Raw genomic sequence first — 21,004 nt, 5'->3', positions numbered from 1 at the left:
AAAAAAAGCAATAAGTCTTTTTTTGCATATCCCAAATTGTTTCACTGCGTTCTTTCATGTAATGCTATGTATGTTATTTATTAGAACAAACTTTGTTTGTCAGCATCACATTAAAAATATACTGCTCTTTCTGATTTATGTGCGTAAGCTTTAATCACATCCTTTGAAAGTCAGTAATGCATCAATGTCGATTGTTTGGTTGCTGCAATCGCTCAACTTTGACATTTCGCCGACCATTTCCCATTAATTCCTCTGGCTTCCCATCTTCCAGGAAAAGAAAAAACACCTGCACCTGCTGTGCATTAATTGAATTTAAGTTTAAATTACTAAGAACAAAAAGTGCGCAGGTGTGAGAGCCTGTTGTGCGTGAGCTAAAGTTTTCCCCTTTTTGGGGAATGTCAGTTTCAGGCATTTGGCATATAAATTTAAATTTTCAACAGCCAGCGGAAATGGATGGTGATGGGCCAAGAAGTTGATGGAGTCGCCCCAATTACGAGGACTGCTGTGGTCAGTTAAGTTCACAGGAAGGAGAGGGCGTGGACATTAGGAGGCCAATAGGACATGGGGAAAGACGCCTAGGCTGATGAAGATTGAGGGGTCTGGTATCATAGTGGAGCCCTTTTCTTTATTAATTTCCTGTCCGCATGTGGTGCACCTCCAGCCAGGGAAAACAATTTGTTAGCTTGTCAAAACCATCGACCATCAAGTCCAAGTTTTTGTGGAGCTTCCCACCCGTCGCCCTTACATTTATTCGCTCACAGCTTACAGGGGTGGAAAGATAACTCGTTAACTTTAGCTTTAATTCCAGCATGTTTGTTTTGCGCCCGGGCAAATCTGCATAATGAAAATAGCAAATACATTGAAGTATTTGCCTTCGGAATTAACACCAAATTATAATGGTATCAATAAGGGCGGTGGATGGGGGAAGTGCATTAAATTAGCATAAAATAAACAAGCCGCACACAACACTTGCAGCTTTGTGGAGCAGTTGCATTTGCAGTTGCAGTTGCAGCAAATGCAAAATTTCCGCAAGCTGGAAGCGACAAACAGACAAACAGTCGACGTAGTATTGTTTTGAGGTGGGGTGGTATGAAAACCCTGGCCGGACCGTAATTAAATTCAATTTGATGTGCAGACAAGAACGGCAAACATAACCAAACAAAACAAGGGGAAAATGCTAGTGCGATGCCAGACCATATGATATCCTGTATGGAAAGGTAACTTAGATTATATGATTAATTGCTAAAGAGTTTATTTGGAGGTACCTAAATGATAAATACTTAAAGGCAATTCAGGTTTTGATTATCTTAATTAACTTAGTTTTCAAAAAACAAAAATTCTACGATTAACGTGTTTTTTTTCGATACTAAGTTACTTCTTGTCCGTTAGACTCTTTACTAACATATTATGAAATGTAATATATAAACCAACCCATTTAACTAGAAATGTCGGTTTTTCTAAGCTTTCTGGCATTGCAATTACCACTGAATGTTGCCTAAATAACCCTATAGGCTTTGTAACCCCTTTCAAACCTTCAGTTGTAGCCCTTCATGGCAAATTTGGTTGGCCCGCTGTGTCCACTGATTGATTGAGTGGCGATTTCCAGCCAGGCTTTCCCAATCATTTCAGAATAGCCAGTCCCGCCATACATTTAGTTGTATGGCAACGGCCGGCACTAATTTCCCTGTTTGCCTGCTCCCTCACTGGACTGCGGATAATGAACCGCACTTGGATCCGATGACCAATGGACCGATGACGTGAGTGCAGGAGTTGCGAGTGAGGCGACCAATGAAGGTCTAAAACTAAGCTCCATTAACCCAAACCCCCGCAGCAATGCTCTGACATCATAATTGGAAACTGTTGACAATTATTTGGGACTTGTTTCGGGTGCCCAGGAACATAAGAACTGCTGGTGTCGCTGCCAAGTCATTAGAAGAGTTTCCGTGTTGATGGCGACTTAGCAGGCATTAAACCAATAAACTCAGTTAGACTCTTCTTTGCGACTGCAGCAAGTTTGGCCCTAACTAATTAAGCAACAGTTTTTGGCACCTGGTTTATGCATAGTTTGCCGAAACCTGAAAAGTTTGCAGCCAAAAGTTGAGCACAAACATTTATGTTGGCGGAAAGTTCTGTGAGCGGTTGGGAGCCAGTTAAGACTGTCACCTCTCCTTGTATTCGGAAACACGATGTCTGTCCTCCAGAAGTCATTCCTCAGAACCTCGCTGCGTGTGGGGATTTGTCCGGGCACGACAAACAAAATGTGACAGACGAGCAAAGATACAGATACTCGAACTGAGATTGGATTGCCAGCTGTCCGAGAACAAAAGTTTTTGCTGGCCGAGTGCCTGATTGACATTCGCCAAGGCCTAATTAGAAAAGTTTCCCAGCACGCATTCCTTGCCGCCTCTTTCCTGTGACGTTCGACTTCGATTCGATTCACATGGGTTATTGGTTTTTATTGTACGTTACAACCGATTGTTTTGGCGATTTTCTTCGCTGGCAAGCGAATAAAGCAATACAAATTCCGAGTCAAATCAAATAAAAATAGCAATAATAATAAAAAGAAGGCTTTGCCGCTCGTTTCCGGTATTATTCACTTCTCTTTTCTCTTGTCCTCTCTATCTATGTTAAAAACTTCTTCATCAACTAAATGTAATTTTAAAGATACTTTTCACTGAACTGCGTCCTCATCCTTGTCCCTGGTGCCTGGTCGACTGTCTTATGCTAGAGACAAACACCAGAGCAGCGCTCGAGGAGATGTTGATTTGGGCTAGATGCTTGGGTGCTTAGAAGCACTTGCGGTGGACAATTCCGGGGCCGGATTCGTCGTACTCCTGCTTGGAGATCCACATCTGCTGGAAGGTGGACAGCGAGGCCAAGATGGAGCCACCGATCCAGACGGAGTACTTGCGCTCGGGCGGGGCGATGATCTTGATCTTGATGGTGGACGGAGCCAGGGCGGTGATCTCCTTCTGCATACGATCAGCGATACCTGAAGAGGCAAAAATAGAATGCATTACGGGATGCTACTAAGTCAAAAAAATTCGACATCAACTTCATATTTACAATGAGACCTTATACTAATTAATTTTAAAAACCAACACAAAAACTAAAAATAGAAAAAACTAAAATATTTTTTTTGGGTCTACTTCATTGTGACCACCGCACTGGTAATACCATGGTATGATACGTTTATACTTGCAGCTCTAGGCTATAATACTAAATTATTTAAATTTATTAATTTAAAAAAAAAACAATCAATTAATTAAATTAATTATTTTATAAAAAACAAATAATTAATTTATAAAAACATCTGCAAATAATAACCTTTTTTAAATAATACTATGCTGATTCTGTATAAGAAATAATTAAGAATGTAAAATTTTTTTTCTTGTCTTTTGAATACATGTGTAAAAGGTAAAATAAAAAAGAGCTATTCCCTAAAACTCAATTACTACCTATTCATCAAAAAAAAAATTATTTTTTAAAAAAATATCTAAAAGAAAATTAAAAAAATGTATTGGGGTCTCGATAAATTGAATAAGTTTTATAAACCCATAAAACTATTTCAGAAAATCATCGCAGTATTTAAAAATAGAAATTATCTTTCTTTTTTAATAGAAACGTGACCCCATTTCCATATTTTCAGGTTCGCGTTCTCATAAAGTGGAAGTACGCACCTGGATACATGGTGGTGCCGCCGGACAGCACGTTGTTGGCATACAGATCCTTGCGGATGTCCACGTCGCACTTCATGATCGACTGGTAGACGGTCTCGTGGATGCCGCACGACTCCATGCCCAGGAACGAGGGCTGGAAGAGGGCCTCCGGGGTGCGGAAGCGCTCGTTGCCGATGGTGATCACCTGGCCATCGGGCAGCTCGTACGACTTCTCCAGGGAAGTGGAGGCGGCGGCGGTGGCCATCTCCTGCTCGAAGTCCAGGGCCACATAGCACAGCTTCTCCTTGATGTCGCGCACGATCTCACGCTCGGCGGTGGTGGTGAAGCTGTAGCCGCGCTCGGTGAGGATCTTCATCAGGTAGTCGGTCAGATCGCGACCAGCCAGATCCAGACGGAGGATGGCGTGGGGCAGGGCGTAGCCCTCATAGATGGGCACGGTGTGCGAGACACCGTCTCCCGAGTCCAGGACGATGCCGGTGGTACGGCCGGAGGCGTACAGGGAGAGCACGGCCTGGATGGCCACGTACATGGCCGGGGAGTTGAAGGTCTCGAACATGATCTGGGTCATCTTCTCGCGGTTGGCCTTGGGGTTGAGGGGCGCCTCGGTCAGCAGGACGGGGTGCTCCTCGGGGGCCACACGCAGCTCGTTGTAGAAGGTGTGATGCCAGACCTTCTCCATGTCGTCCCAGTTCGTGATGATGCCGTGCTCGATGGGGTACTTCAGAGAGAGGATACCGCGCTTGCTCTGCGCCTCGTCGCCCACGTAGCAGTCCTTCTGTCCCATGCCCACCATCACACCTTGGTGCCGGGGACGGCCCACGATCGAGGGGAACACGGCGCGGGGCGCGTCGTCTCCGGCGAACCCGGCCTTGCACATGCCGGAGCCGTTGTCCACCACCAGGGCTGATGCTTCTTCGTCACACATTTTTGGCTAGTTTGGTTCGGGCGGCACTACAAGGATACTATTTACAGACAGATCGGTTATCCTTTCTGCAAGTTACGGATGTGCGGACAGGGCGACACTCACGACGTGTAAATCCAACAGCGACAGCAATCAGAGTGATTCGTTCTGCGCTCCGACAGCTGCATTTAAATAAGCTCTGTCCCTGTCCGCCAGCCCCACGCCCATGTCCCTGTCGTGCTGAACAATTGTTCATCTAGTAACATGTTGATGAATTTCGCGATATGCTACGCCAACTGGGGACCAGGCGTGCGGGGGGAGGGTGACAAACCGGAGGGTCGGATGCACATCATTTCGATTGTACTAAAGTGTTCTGATTTCGGGTATTTCGGCTAGGACAACTCATTAGATTGCGATCTCCGGGGTAAAGATTTGGGGGATAGATTGAGATGTTCAACGTCACTGAGGTTTGATCGACGTCATTAAGTTTGAGTTTTACATAGTAACTCATTTGGTGTATATAGTAGCAGATTTCAGTCCCAGATCTGGTCTAAAATTCTTTAAAACGACTAAAATAGAATCAATGAGAAAAGAATACTCAATAAAAATTGAAAGAAATCACTTTTATGTGGGGAAGGTGGGGGGAAACAGATCAGTGGATAGAGATATACATTTTCCCTGCCAACAAATTTGTCACTAATACCGAAAGAAGAAGGCGCCCCTTACATCGTTATCTATTCTTCTTAACCGTGTTTTCTTATTGTGTTTTTGAGCTAGTTTAGTTGTTAAAAAATTATCTTATGCTTCACGGAACTTTTCTTAAAAATCATCTAGACCTTTTCTACTGATTAACAACGGTTCAAAATGGTTTCGAACTGCTAGGGAGTTTTGTGGAGAATACAAAATTTGTTTTTAGGGGGATTTTAGAACATTTTTCTGTAGATTCGTTTTTTAACCGAGATAGACTATTAGTTTTTGCCACACCCTTTCAAAACTCGAAACTATATTAATCCTATTATTGGAGACAACTTTATAAAAAGCTACATTAATTGCCGAAATATAGATAGCTGATTAAACTACATATAAAACTTGTATGGAAAAAAGTTTGATTTTCTAGCACCTTAAAGGCATTCGGATTTTATTTCAATATTTTTACATTATTTTCCCTAAATGCAATCTTTTAATCTAGTTATTTTCAAGATAAACTTAAATGGCAGAAAGTGCTCACAATAATATAAGATAAACTGTTTTAGAAATTCAAAGATCAGTATTAATTGATTTATCTAACGAGCTTCGATTAATGTGTTTATCTAAGCTGTTGGTTTCGTGACAGAATAATTTATTTTCATTAGCCTTTTAGACTTATTCGCCATTTAGACATTAGGCGTTGTTTTTACTCTTCAGGGTATTCAATTTGATTCATTCTTACAATTCATTTATCATTTAGTTTCATTTCGTTTTCGCTAAATTATGTCTGGCTGCCAACTTTGCTATGACTTCGACAAGAACACAGAAGAGAACGTAGAAAAATATGCGCCAGGACTTGTATAGGCATCTGTTGATATATTTTTAAGTTTTTATATAAATAAACCCCCGCAAAACTGCGGCAGCAGCAACAACATGAAAAACCCGCGAACAATACAATATAGTGGACAGCCTGTTTATTTTTCTTGTTTCTGCAGGCATCTTTTCCCCTGTTCGGGTAAGATAAATTTGTGCCAATGCTCTTTCGGTCCCCCACTCAGTCCATAGATGGTGTGGCCCGAATGTTGTCACACACAAAAATGCAGCCAAAGCATTTACACATGTTATAAATGTTGACGACGTCGTGTGGATTTCATTGAAATCAAATTGAAAAAATAGAATTAAATCATTTTGAATGTTTCTGGCAGCCCAGAGGGAAGCGAAGGGACGGCGGGAGGAACGAGTGCATTCGGCAATTTTGCGCCTGTCCACCGATATCGCTCGATCTCAACGTGGCATTAGCCACAAGATTAATGCCCGCTATTCTAATTAAGTGTGCCCCATCCGAGGGCTGACTGCAGAGAGTGCATTCCGCGGGCATTCCGTAAATGGGCAAACTTCTGAACTCGAACTTCTGCCCCGTTAACTTTGGCAAGTGCTCGGCAACTACGGAGCACTACGTGACTGCCGTGCGGATCAGGTACGGACAACATCCACGTATCATTGTCCGCACGAGCGTCGGCAGTTGAAAGAGGTAAAAATTATGCTCGCCACCGAAAAAGTTGTAGTTCCATTGGCAGAGCAGATAACTACAATGAAGGGTAGCTTGAAAAGTGCGAAATGGGAGTACTTTAAATATGGTCAAATAATAACGAGGACCATTAATTTTCCATGTTTAAGTGAGTTTTATGCTTTTTGCAAGGGTAATATTAAAATCAATCAAAAAATTCAAAACAATGCAATTTAAATCTGTATAACTTAGGATTATAACATCAAATCAGACAGCTTAAATTCAAAATGGTTAATTCTCATGTTAACTAAACTCTGATACTGAATCTGTCTAACAATTTTTGGTGTTTCAGAGTTTGAATAACTTGCTGAATTCGAACTGATAAAAGTAAACTTAAAATTTAGTTCTTGATAAGTAAATCTATGGGTTTTCTTTTTGAATTTGTTTTAAAGAAATAAATTCAAAGTGAAATAAAATAAATATCTTACCTTTAGCGGTTTGGTGTTCTAGTGGGCTACAGCCGATTCATCCCAGTATTGGTTTTTGAAACTTCCGAATCTTCCCTGGCAATGGCTGACCCCAACTTCTATTTAGCTAGAAGTTTGTAAAGAAAAATTCTCCGAAAAAAGTTAGCGCGTTGACAGGACGATCCACCTTTGGTGCCAGAACCAAGTGCCACGCCCCCTCCGCCCCCAGCTCCATCTGCGGCTGCTTTCACGGCTTCTGCAGCCAACACGCAATGCGGAAACTTTCGCCAAAGTGAAAGAGAGCGAAAGGGAGCCGAGCTGGTCTAAGAAAGTTGCCAGTGCACATAAAAATTAAAATACTTGCCACGCGGTTGCATACCAAATCGGAGATGCCGCAGGGGAGCCGCGGAGCTGGGCTATTCTCAGCTCCGCTTCACGTTCCATGGCTAATTTATGATTTGTAATAGGAATATGCGTATATACATAATACTCGCAAAGATTGAAACTTTAAGCGAAATTCTTCCAGCGCATTCCAGTTAATTTTATTTTCCGCGCTCCTCCATCTGCAGGGCCGGAACTTTGGCTGGAAACTTTGCAGCCCAAGACAAGGGCTGACAGTTTTAACTACGCCGCACTCCCCCTTACTTTATTAATTACACAAGTTGTCTCGGCAAATATTTTTCACTCAAATTAATTTCTCCCATGTGGCCACGACGGCAGCTGTCATCGGGGCGCCTTCCCCGGCACCGCCCCCATGTAATTACCCTTCGCTCAGAATGCACTTCGCCAAGATGATGGAACAACAATCTACTTCAGAACGCAATTCGGGGACCTACAGCTAAGTACAATTTAGATTTGGATTATTTAGTCCAGCGGCAGGCTCTCGTGCAGCCACGTGCGTCCGCCTCCCTCGGCGAAGTCGGCGGCGGCGTGGTCCTGTCCGTTGAGGATCCACTTGGTGGTCAGCAGCCCCTCCACGCCCACGGGGCCGCGGGCGTGGATGCGGGCGGTGGAGATGCCCACCTCGGCGCCAAGGCCGAACCGGAAGCCGTCCGCGAACCGCGAGCTGGCGTTGTGGAACACACAGGCGCTGTCCACGCTGCCCAGGAACTGCTTGGCCGCCGCATCTGCAAATGGAAATTGTGGAAATTTCACAAACTGCACAAATTGCGGCACTGCGGCAGTGCGGCACTGTGGGTATGTGGGTATGTGCAGTGCCGACACGGACCGGAGAAAGTGTTGAATAAAATTAATTTCCCAAATGATTTAAATTTGTTGTGGCAAGCTGCGGGGGATCGGGCAGTGGTGGCGCATGCATGCAAAAGCTTGCACGCTAAACTTGCCCAACTTGAATTAGGATTCGGGTTTGGTTTCGGTTTCAAGTTAGAATGGCTGAATTGCTGAAGGAGTGCATGGTGAAATGGCATTGAGGGCCAAATTGAATTACTTGTAGAGGTATGGGTCGGTCGGTCATGCCATCTGCAGCACGAAATGTACACTTGAGTACTTAAACGCACATGCATTTAAAATAATAGCTGTGGAATTCTTCAAAACTAAATTATAGAATAATTGCGAAAAAGAGCATGGCATACCGTAAGCTTCGCTTCAATTAATACTAACAAAATGAACTCTTTAATAGTTAATTCCTGAGCAATAGCAAAAACAATTGGATACGTTTTTTACTTTTTCTTAGTACTTATGTATAATTCCACCGTTCCTTTAAACGGAAAATGGTTATACATTATACATTATTTGTAAGTACCTTTATCTCTTACAAAGGAAGTCAGTTAACTGTTGAACGGGAAACTATCACGCTATTCCCTGTTTAATTTCCTGGGTGAGGTGCTCTAATTGTAGACTCTAGAACACGACCAAGCCAACTTGTTATGTATTATTTTCAGGGGGAATTACTAATCTCTGTTTTTCCATTAAATGGTAGTTGTTAAAGACACAGCCTTTATGAAATCTGCCTCACATTTAAATGCCGAGCTTGTATCTACCTCTCCGCAGCCCCCAAAACCAAACCATCTGCAACAATAACCATTATGAGGACTCCTGCGCCAGCAGTTTGCAATGCTCATTACCTCACAAAAACCAAATCAAATTGGAATGGAACTATGCACAGGGGACAAAGTGGGGGAGACCATTTTTCAACTTCGATTGCCGGCAATCGAAATTAATTTTCAATTTTCCAACATTTCGTTACCATTTTCCGTAACAATGACATCGGTGTGGCTGCTGCCGTACGTATGGATGTGATTAATGGCCTCGTCCAGGCTGGGCACAATCTCGATGCAGCACTCGAGGGCGCCGTACTCGTGCTTCAGGCTCTTGGCCGCCGGGGGGCCAAAGGTCAGTTGCTGGTTCAGCCGGGGCCCGGCATAGATTTTGACGCCCTCGCGCTTCAGCATGTTGCAGACATCACCGAAGATTTCGCCACTCATCAGGTCCTCGTGAATGAGCAGGGTCTCCATGGCATTGCAGGCTGAAATCGAAGGACAATCATGGAGCTCGGCTTATGGGTTAATTGTGTGGGGCTGTGGCCTACCCGCCGGATAGTCGCACTTGGCGTCGCGTGCAATGCGCAGGGCCTTCTGCAGATCCGCATCCCGGTCGATATAGACATGGCAGACTCCCTCGGCGTGGCCCAGAACGGGGATGTGCAGCGACTGCTGCTGGATGCTGCGCACCAGCTCGGAGGAGCCGCGCGGAATGATCAGGTCAATGTGGTTCTCCATGGAGAGCAGGTCGCTTATCTCCTCGCGCGTAGAAACCTTTAATAGAGAACTCAAAGTTAAACATTTTCTATATAATTTAAATTAAAAAAACTACACTTGGAATATAATTAAACATAGTTTTTAAGCTTGTGTGGTAACTTTTCTATTTATGCTTCGACTTGCAAATAATTCATTAATTCTGCTGATAAATATATTCTTAACTAAGGACCTTCATTTAAGCTAATTAAATCTCTAATTTTAAAAAAATTATAAATTCTTACTTTAAATTGTGTAGTCCCTGAGGTCTGGATTTTTTTAACAGGAGTACAGGCTTAGTTTGAATATTGTTATCATTTTAAATAACACAGATAGCTCACAATTTGTTAAAATGAAATATAATCTTTTTCAATAAAAGATTAGCGGGAATCCTAACATTGCTTTTAATCAATGCAGTTTTTCAATTTTTTTAATTAAGAAAGTCTATCATCGCAATCAATCCTAATTGCCAACAGTAAAATTAACTGACGTCTATTTTGTGAGGTCAAAAATGCCTAACACAATATCAAGTTTATGGTAAAGGATTCCAGAGTATCTTTAGTTTAACTACAAAAATATTAGTTTAATATAATTGAAATGCCAAAATGATGTTTTTGCTTTGACCAGATAATCTTACAAAAGCAAACTGTACAATTTTGTATGGCTTTGCTTTTTGTTGATTGAATAATCTTAATAAGTTCAAAAGACAATTTGGTTTTCTTTAAGCTTAAGCAATTTACAAAGTCATACATTTGATTTTTCCTTAGGCTACACATTTTTCGAAAACAAAGCGAAAATGAGTTTTAAAGGCATACAAGATATTTAACACTGCAATAAACTGGAATTTAGACTCATACTAGATTTTTTGCCAACAAAAATTAAAGATTTATTTTCCACTCTGTCCCTCAAGAGACAGCTTTAAAAAGGTCGTGATTATAGCTTCTGAAACATTCAATATGTTTGCCTTTAGATATGACTTTTAAATAATTTATATTCATTTGTTACCATTTCGCCGACCACTGTTTTTTTTGGCTTAACCCAAATCACACTCACCAGGGACACGGCGTGCTCCGCTCCCACGGTTGCCAGCGCCTCCTTGACCAGCTCCATCAGCGCCTTGTTGCTGTGGGCCGCCTCCTTGCCGCCCTTCAGAAGCAGTCCATTGGCCGAGGCCATTGCCAGAGCGGCCACCTGCGGCAGCGAGTCTGGACGGGATTCGAAGATGACCAGAAGGACGCCGATGGGTACGGTGACCTGCTTCAGCTCCAGCTGATCGGCCAGGCGGGTTCGTCGCAGGACACGTCCCACATTCTGCAAGGAAAGCGAGTCGAGATGAGATGCGGAATCAGGGGTGGGGAGTGTGAAGCGGGGGAGGTAAAGTCAATTCACAAGTCAGCGTAAATCGCATAACGCATACGCCATGTGGGACCGGGCCATAAAAATAACTCGATATTTATGCGACAGTTTTAGTCGCAAGGATGACCACATGCCTCCCCCACACCGCCATTCGATTCCCAGGAGTCCATTTTGAGGCGTTACATAAATCAACTCGCTCAGCGCGTCGTAATCTTTATTTATTTTTAATGGCCTGCTGTCCAACGCCCCCGCACTTGGACTGCCCCGCCCTTCCAGCGGATCCTTCGTCCTTATGCTGTTGTGAGAAATCTCTAGAAAATTGGCTGCAGATAACATAAAGAGATTGCGGGTTGGTCTGGGCTGGACGGCTGCTGACAGCAGTTGGCTGGCCTTGTTTGCATAGAATGGAGCTTCGACCCAGAAGGAGGACTCCTTTCCACTTTTGCTCCTTTCCCACTCCGCTTAGCCATTAAACTCGACTTGGGCGCTGGGTAAATTTGGTTATATGGTCATTATTATTGACTCTGGCATTGTAGGACGTCAAACTTTAAATTATATTTGCGAGGGACAATTGGATAAGTCGGAGCTGATGTAGTGGCGCCTTGCCCCAGTGGAAGGATGCAAGCGAAAGTTGGACAAGGTTATTAGGAGTCATGAAATATATAAAGAGTACGAAGTTTTATGAGGAGTTCTCGCCGGAAATTGAAAAATCCGTATGAAGAAATACATCCCTGCCACTGTACTTCATCTTTCCAAAATAATGCCCCTAATACTGTCAGGCTATTCAATTATTCAGTACTTATTTCGCAATATAACTTTTATACGAACTGTAAGTAGCCCGGGTAATAGAAATCTGAAGCACTGCCAGCGCAGCAGCCATTCATCCCGCTCACCTATTAAACTTTTGAACGCTTCTGTGGCCCCGGGGCCAAACAATGTGCGTGGCATTTGTTTGTCGCAGGAAAATAAAGCAAAAAAAAAGTGGGACAAAAAAGAGAAACACTTTCGCCATCGGAGCGACATTTATTGAGTGCGTTATGGTTTTTCTGTATTCCCAGACAGCTTCTTTATGTGTGTGCGGGCTCTCCTTTTTATGATTTTTCACGCTGCCGCCATTTTGTGTCACAATTTCGCTTGCCATTTTTACAATAAACTCATGTCCCAGCTTCAGATCCCGCCCCGTCCTCAATGGAAAAACTTTTTTTCAGAAAAAAACATGGGGAAAACTTTCTGCGTTTCCGCACAATCACATCCAATAAAATGGTTGGCTTGGGAGGGTGGCCCCAGCCCCAGCCCCATCCTCCCCGGCGATATTCGATCAACTCTGTCTGGCGCTAAAAGGGGATAAGGGCAGGGCCGGGCCAGGACCAGGGCCAGGATGCGGGCTAATGTCACTGGCAAGACACCAAACGAAAGCGCATACAAGAAACTGTCTTTTATCTTCCACTTGCTTAGCTGCCATCCCGTCCGGCGAACTTCCGGGCGTATTAGACCGCTTCGATGGCTACTCCCTGGGCAGACCGGTTAGGTCACCAGCCGGTCGAGCATCGAGTGCCTTGCAGCTTGGGCTCCTCCGACTGGGGTGTCAATTTTTGTTGAAGTGTAAAATTGCTTGGAGATTTCATAATGCTGTTAAAGCTCTGGAAACTGCATATGGCTCTCCAAGTCCGCTTTTGTTGGAGCTCATGAAATGGCCATTTTGCCAGGCAGACAAATCCCAGCGCCGGGCCCGGACTAACTCAATTTGGGGCTGACTTTTCGACACTGCAACAAATGCAATTTGCCCGAACCTTTCAGGGGTCAGCAGCCAGATCCCTGGGCCACCGCTCCGGAAAGTGGCCAGTAATTAAGTTCGCTTACCTGGTGACTGTCCTCGGCGATTTGCTTGAGGCCAACGGACAAGTTCTTCAGCTTGGCCGAGTTGAGCGAGAGACGCGACAGCAGCGGCTTGGCCAGTCCGTTCTTCTGGGCCTCCGCCAGGTCCTTGGCGTTGGCCTCCAGGACGAACTTCTCGCGGCTCACCAGCAAATCGGCCAGGGTGTTGACGGCACTGGCCCTCTGGGCGGGGGTTAGGGCCTGCATCTGGCGACTCCCGGTACGCGCTGGAAGAGAGAAGGGCAGTTTGAGAAACAAGTTGCATCTGCCTAATTAACAGGCACTTTCGGCCAGCTGCTGCAGTTAGCCCTAACAATTAAATTAAATTCGCCCGACTTAAAATAGCTACAGCACTCCCGCTCCCCACATAGAGTGCTCCAGACCCAGCACACAGACTTGCTGACCCACTCTCCTTTCCCTCCCCTTTCTGCACGCCCCTCTTGAAATTGTTTAGCTGGTGTAAGCCGTGATGGCCATTAGCCTTGTCATTCGCTGTTACCCTCAGCCATCTTCCCGCCTCGACACATTAATATCTGAGTGAGCCAGAGCTGGCTTAAAGCGTCGCACCGGATGATTGGCCATCGAAGTGGGGGAAGGCTGTTCCGTTCAAAACCGCTAATTATGCGCCCCACTTGAGAGCTGAGTGCTCGCCCAAGCCTCTTTTCATTGTCTAGCCACATCATTCTCCGTCATTATCCTTTCGCTTTGGCTGTAAGCCATTTTCTCTGCGGTCCACTCACCGTTCTCGGCCATCACCTCGACGGGCACCGTGTTGGCGCTCTCGGTGGCCTCCGTGAAGAAGGTGCCCACCTTCCGGCCGCCAATTATGGTCTTGATGGCCTTCTCCTGCATGCCGTTGCAGATGACCACGCTGACACCTCGGTCCAGGGCCCAGGTGGCCGCCTTCACCTTGGAGTCCATGCCGCCGGTGCCCACCTGAAAGGGTCGGATAAGTGTAAGTGGGTTAGGATCACCAGGGGGAATCGGGGCTGGGCGGCCAGTGGATTACCTTTGACTTTTTGCCGAACTCGATGGTGTTGGTGTCGTCGCTGGTGTAGGTGTGCATCAGCTTGGCCCCATCCTCCCACGGCGGCTTGTTGTAGATGCCATCGACATCCGACATGAGGATTAGCAGATCCGCCTGCACCTCGGCGGCCAGCATGGCAGACAAGCTGTCGTTGTCCTTAATGGGAATGCCCTGGACAAATGGAGGGAATGGGGGCAGTCAACCTGGTCACGTGCCAGAGGCTGGGAATCCAACTCACCCTCCTGGCGCCGCCGGCTGGCTCGTCGTCACGTATGAACATCGGCGGGGAGACGGCGTCGTTGGTATTTATGATTGGCACAATATTAAGGCTAATTAATTCGGAGAGCGTGCAGAAGAGATTGTTGCGTGTCTCCTCGTTGTAGAAGTCCGGCTTGGTCACCAGCACCTAAGCCCAAACAGCCATCACGGCTCACTCAAATCTGTGTGCTCTAATTAGTGGGTGGCCGTGGCCCGGACTCACCTGAGCTATCTTCACGCCGTACTGGGCGAACATCGCGTCGTAGAGGGACATCAGGCCAGACTGACCCACCGCAGCCGCCGCCCGCGGTTCCAGCGTGGCGCCATCGAACTAATTTCGGAGAGCAAAATAGTCGGTTGAGAGCTACAAACTTGGCTTATTCTAGCAGCGGCTACCTCTTTGCTGTCCTTCGGATTGAGGGTCTCGCGCATCGACAGCGACATGAGCAGCTCTTGGGCGAGCTTCTGTTTTCCGAAGGCCACCGCTCCACTGGTGACCATCATCACCTCACGACCCTCCAAATGGCACTCGGCAACCTGATGTATAGAAATTTCAATAATATATTAATATTACCACGAATATATAATATATGTATTGATTTTGTGAACCCAACGCAACAGTTTCATCAATAATAATATTATAACAGATGTTTATCATCATAACACAATTAATGCATATCCCTGGGGAGTGGAACTCAGTAGAATAGATTCGCCTCAAATCTTACCTGCTCCACGATGGAGGCCAGTCGCCCCAGGGCTAGTCCATGGTTGTCCTCGCGGGTGATGACCGCGCTGCCCAGCTTGACCACCAGCCTCCGGGCGTACTTCAATTGACTGCGCTCCGTGAAGGTGGGGTGCGCCTTCTCCAGTCGTCGCTCCGGGGACACCAGCTGGAAAAGATCGTAGGCTATTAGGCACCTGCTTCTAGGCCACTTACACTGTCTTATCGCCCATACAAACGCCAATCGAAAACAAAACTAGGGGGAGGTCATAAATTGCGACAGCACCAACGTAAGCCATAAAAACAACGAATCGAGCATAAATGGCAATCCAATTAATTAAACAGTTCCCGTCGAATGCACCTAATCTGTTTGTAATCAGCAAAACTGCAACACCAGAGTCCCTTCCCTGGTGGCCTTATTCAAATTTCTAATAATCATTATGTGTGTTAATTGGTTTTTTAGCCAGCGGCGCGTGGTCAAAAAGTCAGTTAGTCCGACACGCAGTGCATAATCAATTTTAAATTACGGCTAATTGAATTTTACAATTCCAACATCGGACCATTAAAAAATATTCATATCTTCTTGTGCACGACTTGCTCTAATTAAAATGGCTTTAATCTGTAAATTGAAGTGTTTTGAATTTGCTTTCCTCGAATTTACTCTTCCGGGAACCAAAGGTAAAAAGCATACTTCTGATTGATTTGATAAAAAAGGTTTCTGCAAACTCTTGGATATGCGGGAAAGTCTAAAAATATTTGATGGTGGATTCTTTTCCGTGGACATCAAATAAACCGTTTCTAAGGGCATTAAGAACATTACAAAACAAGAAAAGACGCTGTAGTTGAGAGCCACGACTTTGAAGTACTCATTACTTTCTAACTTATCAAAAACTATATTTTATAACAACTTTCTTGGAAATGGCCTGATCTACTCTGTTATTAAAATCAATCATTTTTATACAATTTATTGGCTTTTTCAAATACTCGACTTTTTTAGTAGGGTTTTCAAACGTGATTTAATAAAAAGCTTAAGACGGAAGTATCAACTATGAGGGAGGATAACTTTTAAACTTTGTAACTTTTGACCAATAGATATTATACCCACATTTGCAAGGGTACAAAAATAGTATAAAACTTGGCCGGCGTCGAGATAACTGTTGAGATAACAGCCGAGCAAACAACAAATTTTATTTTCCTACCCCAACAGCTGCAGCTCATCAGCCCACCTCTCTCATCCATCAATCAAAAGTATTTTTATTAGCTTTTCCTTTTCTTTTTTCTCCCCATGCTTCTCAACCTTGTTTGGGTGGTAGCTTTGATTGCCTTTCAGGCGCAATAACATCAAATCAGAGGTTTTTTTGTTCATATAACTCATCGCATTTGTCGTGTCAATTATTTCAGAAAAATCAACTCAATTCGAGGCGTAAATATTTTGATTTCGTTACATTCGTCTGACAATTGTGATGGCAAGTGTCAAGTGCAGCTAAATAAAAACGTACGTTGGCAATCACAAATGCTTTGTTTATTTACTTCATTTAATTGTTCTCCCGGTCACCGCTTGTTATCACTATCGCAAAGAAATCCAAAAGCAAAACAAAAAAATATGTTTATGACTGTGTCTGGCCCACACGCCGCTGTAAAACCTATTTTTGGTTTTGCCAGCAATTAGTCGAAGGTCCGGAGTAGCCTCGGGCCTCGGGCCTCAGGCCTCAGCTCGCAGTTCAATTGTTTTCCAATCGAATCACTGATAGTGGCAAGAATCGGCTGCCCCACCTCCCGTCGGAACAGTGTCTGAGGCCTGTCAAATGCGATGACACTCCGCGTAATTGCTGAGCAATTAATGCTGTCTCTTCCAACATACATGAGTTGTGGCTCTTTCCAGGTTTCACTCTTATCTACAGTCCGGCCCAAGCTTGTAGATCTCCCGCAGCCCTCGACAGATGTCGGCGATGATGTTCGTGGGCCCCCTGATACAATGCCGCCCCTTGTCGCTGGCTGCCTTTCGTGATTTGTTTACGCTTGTTTCCCTATGCTTCATGTTTCGGTTTCTATATATTTTGGCAATTTTTTTTGGAATTATACCTGGTACTCAAAAAGTACAAGGGTGTATTAGAGTTGGAGTCGGACATACATTAAATTGAAGTATTAGGAAAATATTTGTTGTGGGCTTATCAAATCTATAGATATTTGAAAATATGTATTTTTATACCCGTTACTCGTAGAGTAAAAGGGTATATTGTATTCGTGCAAAAGTATGTAACAGGTAGAAGGAAGCGTTTCCGACCCTATAAAGTATATATATTCTTGTTCAGGATCACTAGCCGAGTCGATCTAGCCATGTCCGTCTGTCCGTCTCTCCGTCTCTCCGTCTGTCCGTCTGTCTGTCCGTCTGTCTGTCCGTATGAACGCTGAGATCTCGGAAACTATAAAAGCTAGAAGATTGGCATTTTGCATGCAGATTCTAGGAGCTCCTACGCAGCGCAAGTTTGTTTCAAAAAGGTGCCAAGCCCCCTCAAACGCCCACAATCGCTTATATACGATTTAAAAAATTTAAATATTTCGGAAAAGTAAAAATGTAGTTTTATTGTGTTTATCAATACCTATCGAAATTTTTCAAATCGGACCATTCGTTAAAAAGTTATGCGTGACCAAAGTTTCTATCTCCATCTCCCTCGCACTCCCTTTACCTGAGTAACGGGTATCTGATAGTCGGGGCACCCGACTATAGCGTTCTCTCTTGTTCATATTCGATAGGCGGTAATACAATCTCAAGAAAATGCCTGTATTTAAAGCAATAAAAAATAACGTGGTAAAGGTCCTATTTAAATTACAATATATGGACAAATGCCTTAATTTAATTTATTAAGCTTCTTGTAAACGTTAGGCTTAACTGGATATTAAGAAAGTGGTTCTAAGTGATTTTTTCACTTATAAATTGTTTGGTACAAGGGTATATACATTCCTCTGAGCTCGGAATTACATAGGGCACATATTATTTTTAAAGAATTTATCCAAAATAAAATTCAATTTTTATTCAATCCTCCAAATAATATTACTTTGGTAAATATTTAATAGTGGAGACCCCTTTGCACTCAACAAAAGCGCTCTTTTGATTTCTCACGAATCGAATGCTGGGTATCCCACAGTCGGGTGAACGAAGGGTTCCCACATGGCTTGCTCCATTTTTTTATGATGTGCCTGGCACACGCACAGCTCGAAAAGGGAGTCCAGACCGAGACCGAAGGCGCCATAACTGCCAGCACGTGTCAAAATGATGTGAGTCATGGGGAGGTGGCGCCGAGTGGGAAAGGGGAAAAGGGAAAACGACCCTGACCTAGGCAAATCGTTCCGGGTGTCAAAGGCTGGGCCCGATGTCGGACATATGCAAATGCGGCGTGGAGGGAGCCTGAGGGCAGGACACAGTCCTTGCCGAAGGGCAAGCAACGCAAATGTTGCATATTTAAAGGGGTTTTAAGTTTATTGTAAAGCCGACCTCTTCCGTCGCTTCACACCCCGCTCGTCCCGATGAAATACAATATTTACACTTTTAGAATTTATTTGAACACGTTTTTGCATTCGCCCGACCCAGTACTCTGGCACGGTCCAGCAGCTGTCATGCTGTGACAACATTTTATCAGCTTGTCGGGCACTTTTCCAGCTCCCCACTACTCGACTGGTTTCCATGTTCGTGGAAATCAAACCGAAACTGTAAATGATTTACAGCTCCGAGAGCCGAGAGTCCTTCGATCGATGCTCATTCAATTAGCCGGTCCCCGTTTTTGATGGCCTTTTTGTCCCAGTTTATGGCCTGGTTTAGGGATACGTCGAAACCCTTTCAAGCTGTTGTTGGTCAGCCATAAAGAACATAGAGTGGAGTCTTTCGAGTGTTATTGCTGCAATTGGACTCCGATAAGACATGAGTGGCGTGGAAAACTTTAAGCAGCTATTTAGTTGAGGTACTCCCCCAATCAGCACTATACTGTTAAAGGTACTTGGTGAGACCCAGCAAATTGTTGCTCATCGTGCCCTCAGCCTTATCAGTCTATCAGGGGACCCAGAAACCCAAAGACAATGGTTTCACGCTCAGTCGTCATGGCCTGGGGTACCGTCATTTCCCATTCGTTGCCAACTTGCAGGTCCCACTTTTCTTCAGCCCCACAAAAACTGGCACAAGTTTTTTAATCGTATTGGGCCACTGTTTATGGTTTGAATTTCTTTGTTTTATTCCAGTACTGACCCCAGTTCGCAAGAACTAATGGGTTCTAGATGCCTCCAACCAAATAAAAAGCCAAGAACATTACGCATACGCCATATAGGCCATTGGCTAAGTCGAGCGGAATGTGTTGGGCAAATATAATTGTTTTTCTTTTGATAAAGCTGTACGAGACATTCCTTTAAGCTTGTTCCCTGCCACTTTATGAAAGCACACAAGCAAAAACAGAATCGACTCCAAAACCGGTTGAAATTGATACTTAAGGCTGTTCAATTAAGGATTCTTGTAAGAACAAATGGTTCCCATAGTTTCCATTACATTCACAGCACAGGGGACCCAGAAACCCAAAGCAATGGCTTCACGCTCAATTGTCATGATTATAATTTTTCCTTCCCATGAAATCAACATAAAAAAAAGCTTATCGGTCAATAGGCTGTCAATTTCTTAATAGCTTGTTAAGTATATTTCTTTATAAATACGTACGTATGTTGAATAGGGTGGACTTTAAAATTATAAAAAAAAAGGCATGACCAATATAGATAAGATAGTGCATTTATGATTCAGTGGCCCAAAAATGTCCTTTGTTGTGATTAGGGCCATCGAAAACACAGTAAGGGAAACAAGAAGCCCACACAGAAATATCTACAAAGGTTTCCTACCCAGAACCAGTTTCCAACCGGTTTTGTCACTGCTTAATTGATTCTCCTGACCTGAACACAAAGAACTGATAACGTTTGATCAGCAACCAAAGGTCCATTTGCACTGGCACAACACCGAGACGGACTTTGCATTCAAGAACTTTTCCATCGGCATTAGACGAGTCGTAAAATCACTGTCACCGCACTCAGGTTATATAACCCCACTCACTGGCTGTCGGGGTCCATGGGAGCTGACCGCTCGCCAGGCGTTCCTGGAGAAGCTGTTGCGCAGGCTCTGGGCCAGGTGAAAGCTGTTGCGCAGCATTTTTGGCAGTTGGCCTCAGGATCGAGTTCGCGGGGAATACGGGTATATACTGTAAGGGGTTCAACGGATCTGCTGCGAATCACAGAAGGCACACGGAACTGCACCGCAAGGCCCGACAAGTTCTACTGAGGCGAACCAACGGACTGACCGCTTTGGTCGCTGGTCGAGATAATGTGGGGCAAACATGTGTAATTGTAAGTGTTCACTGCGATTGCGATTAAAATTTCGTGTATGGCGGTCTCCCTGACGCGGCCTCTCTCTGAAAATGTTATCAATCAAAACAGCTCTTTCACTCTGGGCCGGTCTGATTGTGACAAACATTGGACCGGAGAGAATCCGAGCGGCTTATCAAGTGGAGCAAGCGACGGGAAAGCGCTATCTAGCGCTTGGTGTTTGCTGGGCCATTGAAGCATTGCGTTTGGGTAGTGATGGTGTGCCAGGTAGCGCGAAAACCCCTCGATGCAATCACTCCACTTTAATGGAAACACAACTTTTTTTTTCTACAGTGAATTACCCATCAAATATTATTGCCACTCAGCCAAAGTTGAAGCACTGGAAAAATACCCATAAATAACAGGCTTTTTCAAATATTAATT

General features: G+C 44.4%; 2 protein-coding genes across 2 annotated transcripts; both read right to left on the bottom strand.

Moving 5' to 3' along the window:
- Positions 1-2,435: 2,435 nt before the first annotated feature.
- Positions 2,436-4,843, bottom strand: LOC108043020 (actin, larval muscle). The gene is made up of 3 exons (XM_017121547.2): positions 4,708-4,843; positions 3,681-4,642; positions 2,436-2,992 (listed from the first exon to the last, which is right to left on the bottom strand). Exons 2-3 carry the CDS (start codon positions 4,603-4,605, stop codon positions 2,787-2,789), a joined length of 1,131 nt encoding a protein of 376 aa, XP_016977036.1. The 5' UTR covers positions 4,606-4,642; positions 4,708-4,843; the 3' UTR covers positions 2,436-2,786.
- A 3,017-nt stretch (positions 4,844-7,860) lies between these two features.
- LOC108039872 (delta-1-pyrroline-5-carboxylate synthase) lies at positions 7,861-20,556 on the bottom strand. Its single transcript, XM_044460736.1, has 12 exons — positions 20,313-20,556; positions 15,237-15,401; positions 14,908-15,048; positions 14,735-14,842; positions 14,492-14,659; positions 14,236-14,424; positions 13,967-14,162; positions 13,212-13,453; positions 11,049-11,306; positions 9,791-10,016; positions 9,449-9,727; positions 7,861-8,369 (listed from the first exon to the last, which is right to left on the bottom strand). The coding sequence occupies exons 1-12, from the start codon at positions 20,406-20,408 to the stop codon at positions 8,107-8,109; spliced, it is 2,331 nt and encodes a 776-aa protein (XP_044316671.1). The 5' UTR covers positions 20,409-20,556; the 3' UTR covers positions 7,861-8,106.
- Between the last annotated feature and the right edge of the window lie 448 nt (positions 20,557-21,004).

This window comes from Drosophila rhopaloa, unplaced genomic scaffold (assembly GCF_018152115.1).
Source record: "Drosophila rhopaloa isolate 14029-0021.01 unplaced genomic scaffold, ASM1815211v1 contig_216, whole genome shotgun sequence".
Taxonomy (NCBI): domain Eukaryota; kingdom Metazoa; phylum Arthropoda; class Insecta; order Diptera; family Drosophilidae; genus Drosophila; species Drosophila rhopaloa.
Note: the sequence above shows the minus strand (reverse complement) of the source record. Positions and strands in the feature narration are given on the sequence as shown.